Here is a 9,076-nt window from a genome sequence, read left to right as displayed (position 1 = left end):
TATATATATATATATATATATATATATATATATATATATATATATATATATATATATATATATATGTGTGTGTGTGTGTGTGTGTGTGTGTGTATGTATATATACATTTTATGTATTTTTATCTTCTTGTGTTGTGTATGTTAATCTCTTTTATTTTAGTTTTTCTGTATTTCTAAATTGATTTCAAACGTATACATCTTATCTTTATAGAGTCGTTCACACCAAAAATGGTAACTATATTAGCGTCCACACTAATGCACAATATCGCTCTGTATCAAACCTGGAAGAGGAAGGTTTTCAGTGAAAAAATATTCAAATGTAACATGATTTTATGGGGCGAAAAAAAACATTTGCATGCATTTTTGCAAACATTAAAAACATTAACTTTACTTTACTGCAGTTTCCAGGTGAAATATCCACCAAAAATGAGCTTTATTTTCCAAATAATGTTCTATTCACTTATTACTTGATTTTTTTGTAATTAAGACAAATCCCTAACCCTATTTTAACTCAAATTACACTACCAGTTAAAAGTTAATATTACTATTTTTTTAATCTTTTACTATTTTTTTGACAAAAGTTCGTATGATTCAGAGTCAGTCCTCAAAGAAAAAAACTAAATATATTTTTTGACTTTTAATGTATTTGAAAAGTCTCTTCTGCTCACCAAGGCTGCAATTATTTGATTAAAAATACAGTAAAAATTTTGAAATATTATTATAATTTAAAATAGCTGTTTTCTATGTGAATAAATATTAAAATTGAATATTTTTGATTATTATAAACATTGAAAACATTTGTCCTGCCTTGTATATTTTTGTGGTAACCGTGATACATTACCATTAATAATTGATCAATAATAATTAATAATAATTGAGCAGCAAATCAGCATATTATACTGATTTCTGAAGATCATGTGACACTGAAGACTGGAGTAATGATGCTGAAAATACAGCTGCGCATCACAGGAATACATTACAGCTTAACACATATTCACATAGAAAACTGCTGTTTTAAATAGTAATAATATTTCACAATTTTTACTGTATTTTTGATCAAATAAATGCAGCCTTGATGAGCAGAAGAGACGTCTTTAAAATAGTAATACAAATCTTACTGATCCCAAACTTTTGAAAAACTAAATTTTATAAAATGTAAATTCAATATACCATTCTACTTCCTTACATTTAAATGAAATGCAACTCAATTCAACTCGATTCAAACCGAGGAATTTAATTGGAACTTAAGACATTTCAGTGTCTTTTAATTCAAAGAACATTCAATTCTCAATGACACACACAACGACATTCTGTAATGAGCTCCATTTGCATAGAAATCAGCATGTTTGCATAGAAATACTGACTGAATCTGTGTGGAGCAGCACTAAACCTGCCTAAGCTGGGCTGTGGGTGGTTTGATTGTTTTTGTGCTGAAATACACAGGTATTTAGGTATGTACCGTAGTACTACTGTAAATGATTACCCTGTGCCGTGATGTTTATATAGTACTTTAAAGCATCTGAAAGAAAGTCCTGGTCCTGCTGTAGTCCATGCCTGAAATCCTGTGGATCTGTGTAGGTCTTTAATGTTTTTGCATTCAGGACTTCAGGACTCTCCGAACACACGCTTGCGCGCCAGAGCTAAATCTGCTTCGTGTCCAAGGTCAACGGTAGTCGATATGAAATATGTTATTTTGGTTAGCTGTCGCTAGTAACCTGATATTATAGAAAAACACTGGGGCTGCAGCGTTTCGGCCGTGGAGGTTGGAAATCACTGCGCCGTCCGCTAGGGATGTTTGTAATACTTGAGATTTTGATCTGTGATTGGTGCCTGTGGACCGCCGTAATTCAGCATATTTTTATTCTCTAGCTCTTGTAATAATAGAGCGGCACAGGACGGTTTCTTAATACTGTGTATGTGAATGATGTCAAAAAATCACTCTCTGCCTTCACAGTGAAAGACTAGTTCATTGCTAATTGAATTTTAAACAGAATTTTCTACCTACAGATACTTTAGAAACAGTCAAATCAAATTAAATTTATTTGTAAAGAGCTTTTCACAATATGCATTATTTCAGAATAGCTTTACAGAAAGTCACACTGTTATGTATGGAAGCTTGTTTCAGCCACTAAATAAGTTTTTATCTCCCAATTCAGACTTTGTTTCTCAGAGTAGCAAATTTACATAAATCTTGTTATTCTGAGTTTATTCTTCTCAATTCTAAGTTTATGTCTCACAATTCAGAATTTATATCTCACAGTTCTGTTTATATCTCACAATTCTAAGTTTATATCTTACAATATTAGAATTTATATCACAATTCTAAGTTAATATCTCGCAATTCTGAATTTATATCACAATTCTAAGTTTATATCTCACAATTCAGAATTTATATCACATTTCTGTTTATATCTTACAATTCAGAATTTATATCACAATTCTAAGTTTATATCTCACAATTCAGAATTTATATCACAATTCTGTTTATATCTTACAATTCAGAATTTATATCACAATTCTAAGTTTATATCTCACAATTCAGAATTTATATCACAATTCTAAGTTTATATCTCACAATTCTGAATTTATATCACAATTCTAAGGTAATATCTCACAATTCTGAATTGATATCACAATTCTGTTTATATCTTACAATTCTGAATTTATATCACAATTCTAAGTTTATATCTCACAATTCTGAATTTATCTCACAACTCTGAATTTATATCACAATTCTAAGGTAATATCTCACAATTCTGAACTGATATCACAATTCTGTTTATATCTCGCAATTCTGAATTTATATCACAATTCTAAGTTTATATCTCACAATTCTGAATTTATATCACAATTCTGTTTATATCTCACAAATCAGAATTTATATCTCACAGTTCTGTTTATATCTCACAATTCAGATTTTATATCTCACAATTCAGAATTTATCTCACAATTCTAAGTTTATATCTCACAATTCTAAGTTTATATCTCACAATTCTAAGTTTATATCTCGCAGTTCTTTTTTCCCACAGTTTCCACAGTTACAGTAAGTGTCAATAATATCAGCATGTAAAACAATATGCATTATAATAAATGTAGTCAATGCATAAAGTACCAGAATGCAATCAGTTGTTTTTGCATTTTTAGTCAAGTTTTGTGTCAAAATATTTGAATACAGTCAAGATAAGGAATTAAAACAAAGATCTGTAAAATTTGTTTAATTTTAAGTTTCATTCAACATGCATGAAATGTAAGGTCTAGTCAAATGCATCGCATTATAACTTGTAATGCATGTTTTGGCTAATGTGTGAGTGAGTGTGAGTGTGAGTGAGTGTGTGTGTGTGAGTGTGTGTGAGTGTGTGTATGAGTGAGTGTGAGTGAGTGAGTGTGAGTGAGTGTGTGTGAGAGTGTGAGTGTGAGTGAGTGAGTGAGTGAGTGTGTGTGAGTGAGTGTGAGTGTGAGTGAGTGTGAGTGAGTGTGAGTGTGAGTGAGTGTGAGTGAGTGAGGATGTGAGTGTGAGTGTGAGTGTGAGTGAGTGAGTGTGAGTGTGTGTGAGTCTGAGTGAGTGAGTGTGAGTGTGAGTGAGTGTGAGTGAGTGAGGATGTGAGTGTGAGTGTGAGTGTGAGTGAGTGAGTGTGAGTGTGTGTGAGTCTGAGTGAGTGAGTGTGAGTGTGAGTGAGTGTGAGTGAGTGAGGATGTGAGTGTGAGTGTGAGTGTGAGTGAGTGAGTGTGAGTGTGTGTGAGTCTGAGTGAGTGAGTGTGAGTGTGAGTGAGTGTGAGTGAGTGAGGATGTGAGTGTGAGTGTGAGTGTGAGTGAGTGAGTGTGAGTGTGTGTGAGTCTGAGTGAGTGAGTGTGAGTGTGAGTGAGTGTGAGTGAGTGAGGATGTGAGTGTGAGTGTGAGTGTGAGTGAGTGAGTGTGAGTGTGTGTGAGTCTGAGTGAGTGAGTGTGAGTGTGAGTGAGTGTGAGTGAGTGAGGATGTGAGTGTGAGTGTGAGTGTGAGTGAGTGAGTGTGAGTGTGTGTGAGTCTGAGTGAGTGAGTGTGAGTGTGAGTGAGTGTGAGTGAGTGAGGATGTGAGTGTGAGTGTGAGTGTGAGTGAGTGAGTGTGAGTGTGTGTGAGTCTGAGTGAGTGAGTGTGAGTGTGAGTGAGTGTGAGTGAGTGAGGATGTGAGTGTGAGTGTGAGTGTGAGTGAGTGAGTGTGAGTGTGTGTGAGTCTGAGTGAGTGAGTGTGAGTGTGAGTGAGTGTGAGTGAGTGAGTGAGTGTGAGTGAGTGTGAGTGAGAGTGTGAGTGTGAGTGTGAGTGTGTGTGAGTGAATGTGAGTGTGAGTGAGTGAGTGTGTGTGAGTGTGAGTGTGAGTGAGTGAGTGTGAGTGTGTGTGAGTCTGAGTGAGTGAGTGTGAGTGTGAGTGAGTGTGAGTGAGTGAGGATGTGAGTGTGAGTGTGAGTGTGAGTGAGTGAGTGAGTGAGTGTGTGTGTAGACTCATAACCTTTAGCTGCTGGATTAAATCACACTCAATGACACAGACCATTTTCTCCGGCGGTTCGAGAAAGACAATATTTAATTTGTCCCTCTTTCTCTCTCAGCTTATCCTTGGAGAACATAATTGATATTGTATATAGAAAGTTGGAAGGACGCTGGAGTTTCGGCATGCACTGTTTACATAATGTACAATTATGTTTTGCCTGCCATTTCCTGGATGTTAGTCAGAGGCCTGACAGGCGTGTGGGGGCTAACGACCTTGTGACGTGCAAAACGACACACTCAACACGCAAACATTGAACTCACTGTTACTGACGCAGGACATGCATGCAGACGCAGAGGAATAATGCACTCGAATCCGTAGCAGATGTTGTTTGTTAAAAAACATATTACATTTCAGATGTGTCATTTTGACAACAGCTTTCACACACTATATAATAATGATACTTTAATAAGTCATCTTCTGAAAAAGTCATGATATTCTTCTCACATGACCTCTTTTTTTCTGGACTAATTTCAGGGCTGCTGCAAGTGTTTTAATTAGTAATGTGCTAATTCCTTGATTAACCAATAGGTCAGTATATGTGCATGCATTTCAAATCTGAAGCCAATTAGAATAGCAGAAAATGAAATGTGAAAAATTAAATATTTAAAACGGTTATATAACATTAATTATTATAATTGTAATATTTAATGAAATATGCTACCATTGATTCACCAATAGGTTACCATGTGCATAATGAAGCCAATTAAAATAGTGGTAAAGAAAAAATAAACAAAAAACATTTTAAAAAGCAAAAAAGATACACAAATAAATATTAAACATTATATTGCATGAAAAAATTATTATTTTAATTATATATTCCTCACTGGGAAATAGATTTTTCTTATTTCAAGCATAAATTAGTAAGGGTTTAGGCTTTTTTTTTTCGTTGCTGGAAAACAAAAATGTTTTTTTGCATCACTCTTTCTCACTCGTCAGCCAATCAGATGTCAGCAAACACACTGTGTGCGTGTGTGTTTGTGTGTGTGTGTGTGTGTGTGCACGTGTGTGTGTGTGTTTGTGTGTGTGTGCTTTTGCGTGCGTGTGTATGTGTTTGTGAGTGTGAGTGTGAGTATGCGTGTATGTGTGAGTGTGTGATCAGATCTGCTTTACATGCGTGATGCGAATCCTTTGCTCAGGTAGACATCATATTTGTAGTGTGAGCGTGCATTTGTGTATTGATTGTAACGTTTGAACAATTTATGAAAAGAGCTTGTGCTTTGCTTTATTTCTGTTGTGGTTTAGATCAGAAACTCAGTGTTTGCTCAATGCATTTCAAAGGTGCATTCGTGTATTCTTGCATTATGTATGAGTCTCTCTTCTGTGTGTTTGTATCATACACCTGTGTGTGTTTATTCCCGAAGAACTATATATGTGTGAACATGAATTTGAGTTTCATACTCTAGAAAGATATGGCTGGTGAATGTGAGGAAATAGTGAAGAAATGGCTTAAATTTACAGGACGAATCTTCTGTAACGATGCACTTGTTCAATACACGATCTCACAATACAATACTGTCACAATACTTTAAATAAAGCCAAAATATTTTATTCAATACAGGGTTAATATAGCTAACTACAACTAAAACCATAAACATATCATTGTTGTAACTTGAAATAAAATAAATGCAAGCTGAAATAAAATATAAAAAGAAAATTAAAATGTCAGCTAGTTGAAGGCAACGTTTCTCATTTTCATTTAGTTTAACTTGAAACTAAAATACTAAACTAAATACAAAATATTTGAGCTTCCAGGTTTACGATATGTATGTGCTCTTTGTACTGTACATGCATTGTTATTTTAGTTTCATCCAGATACTATTATAGTTTTTGTTAATATTTTGATATAGATTTTTTTCATTATCATCTGGTTTCATGTTAATTTTACTTAGTTTTAGGCATTTTATTGTGTGTTTTTGTCATTTTTATTAGTTGCTGTTTTAAAAAAAGTCTTTTACACATTTTTATTTCAGTTTTAGTTATATTAGTACATCAAATTAAACTAAATGAAAATGAGAAATGTTGCCATGGAAACTAGGTGAAATAAATTAAGTTTATGTGTTTTTTTATATTTTATTTTATTTCAGTCAACATTTATTTATTTCAAGTAATGAAAATGTTTTTTTTTTTAATGTTTCTAGTTTTAGTTAACTATAATAACACTGCCGTTGACCAATGTTTATATATGAATAAAATATATGAATGTCTGAACATTCATTTTTGGGTGAACTTTATACACAAAACATATTTTCATGATCCATGATTCATATTGTAGCATTTTTATATTACAGTATATTGTGACACATAATGCCTTAATGAACCTCCAACGAGTTAATTTCCAGTGAAAGTGTTTCTGGAGAAGTGTTGTTTTCTCCATTCTGACCGCAAACAGCCACAAACACGCCGCCGATATGAAGCACTCGTATAAATCTGCTGCTGGCTGTAAAGATGACGGCTTGTGTGTAAATCCTCCGGCTCTGTATTTATGGCTGGTGTTTTCATGTCTCCTCAGGATCCTGAGCAACAATAAGATCTCAGCGCTGAAGAATAACTCTTTCCTCGGCCTGCGAGCTCTGGAGAGGCTGTGAGTGCAATCTCTATTTCCATCTGATTATGTGTAGTGTAGAGATGATATAACGGGGAGAGCTGGCTCCTATCATGTAGAAACCATACATACACGGGCCAAAGACGAAACAGGGTTTAAGCATAAAAACAGTAAGTGTAATACTGCTTTAAATTGTTGTTGCTTTCCCCCCAAAAATACAACATTTTCTGTTTAATTTAATTGCAATTTTGTTTTTGTTTTTCTGAGCAAAAAATAAATATGATACATTTTCCCCTGATTTACAGAAGAGACCCATTAAATGTCATTCAGTGTAACAATGTTGTCAGGGACATCAGTTTATGACATATTAAAAGACTAATTACCCCAAATACTAATTAGTTGTAATTTAACATTTTTAAAATGTGCCGCTATCCTAGGTTTCGCCCATTTGTCAGTAAGAATTTTAACTCCAAACAGCAGCTACAGCCGAGTGTGTGCTCCTCCTTTTCTCTGAATAGCATCTTTATTTACAGTCTCGGTTAGGCTGATGAGAACTGGCCCGGTTTGTAGGACACACACCGAAGCGCTCATTACCGGCAATAACAGCCCATTTAATGCTTGTGCCCTTATTTTTTGACACTCCCAAAGGAAATCTTTATTGTTCGCTTGCTCGTTCACAGCATGCATGTATGAACTTCTCCACTAAAGGAACGTTTCGAGCTACAGAATGAACGTGGACAGCAGCTCAGATCATTTGATTTCAGCAGAAATGTTTGAGTTCATTTTAAGACTCCTGGAAGATTGTTGAAATTATTGCTGGAAATTTAGAAACATCTGAGAAGTAGAAGACTTAAAACTCCACTTGCTCTCCTATGAGGACATTTTCAGTGTCCCCGAAATTCAAAAGGCTTATAAATAATTCAGAATGAGTTTTTTTGAAAATCTAAAAATGCAGAAAGTCTCCTGTGAGGGGTAGGTTTAGGGGTAGGGTTGGTGTAGAGCAATAGAATATACGGTCTGTACAGTATAAAAACCATTATGCCTATGGAGAGTCCCCATAAACCATAAAAACAAACCTGTGTGTGTGTGTGTGTGTGTGTGTAAGAGTGTGTGTGAGAGTGTGTGTGTGTGTGTGTCCGTGGCCTGGGCAATCTTCAGCCTTATCTGAGAGAACTGCTATTCGAGGATAGCTCTGTCCAGCCCCTTACATCAGGCTTGATCTCGGACTATGATGTTTGTGTTCGCTGTTTAGCGAATGATTTATTGATGGTCTGGATCTCCCTCTTGTGAGATCTTGGTCAATAGCACGGTGCTTTGCTAGCCTACTGTGGGACTGACATGGATTGGGGACCTCCTTAATATAGCTTTCTGAGGGTGGTTATATTCCAGCCAATGTTTTTGTCAGGACGGGCTTATTTGAATACAGCTATCTGTGGCTAGCTGTGTTCTACTGCAATTGCGATGAGCCCTCTCATGGAGTGGGCCCCTTTTTCCTAGGGCCTCGCTATCTGAGAATAGTTATGTGCTAGCTCAGTGATCGCTCCCCTGCTTAGGGTTTTAAGTAGTGGTCTCTTGAGCCCTTACCGAGACAGTGCTGTCTCCCCTCTTTGGGTAATAAGTAGACAGCCCACATTTTGTGGTCTGGGTAGTTTAAGTCGGCCCCCCTTCTGGTAGCCCTTCCAAGGTACATAGCTTTCTGAGGATATCTATGTGCTAGCTCAATGACTGCTCCCCTTCTTAGAGTCTTTAAGTAGCGGTCTCCTTGAGCCCTCGCCTAGACATTGCTATCTCTCCTGGTAGGGTAGTGAGTAGATAGCCCCCTCTCTGTGGTCTGGGCAACTCTGCAGGAAGGCTATCTAGGCTAGCTGTGTATTGTTTACTTGGGACTGACACGGTTTGGGGTCCTCCTTAGTATAGCCATCTGAGGGTGGTTATATTCCAGGTGTTGGTAAGGCGGGTTGGGCTTACCTGAATACAGCTATCTGAGGCTAGCTGTGTTCCATTGCGGTTG

General features: G+C 36.1%; 1 protein-coding gene across 1 annotated transcript in view; it reads left to right on the top strand.

Annotated features, from left to right (window-relative positions):
• LOC107570924 (G-protein coupled receptor 124-like) overlaps positions 1-7,108 on the top strand; it is a 19,005-nt gene extending 11,897 nt beyond the window's left edge. Inside the window, exon 2 of the mRNA XM_016257207.1 lies at positions 7,033-7,108. Coding sequence (XP_016112693.1) covers positions 7,033-7,108 — 76 coding nt within the window. The remainder of the gene's footprint in view (positions 1-7,032) is intronic.
• Positions 7,109-9,076: the final 1,968 nt, after the last annotated feature.

The sequence above is a fragment of the Sinocyclocheilus grahami genome, unplaced genomic scaffold (assembly GCF_001515645.1).
Source record: "Sinocyclocheilus grahami isolate Dianchi unplaced genomic scaffold, SAMN03320097.WGS_v1.1 scaffold1522.1, whole genome shotgun sequence".
Classification (NCBI taxonomy): Eukaryota; Metazoa; Chordata; class Actinopteri; order Cypriniformes; family Cyprinidae; genus Sinocyclocheilus; species Sinocyclocheilus grahami.
This window is presented reverse-complemented; position numbering and strand designations above follow the sequence as displayed.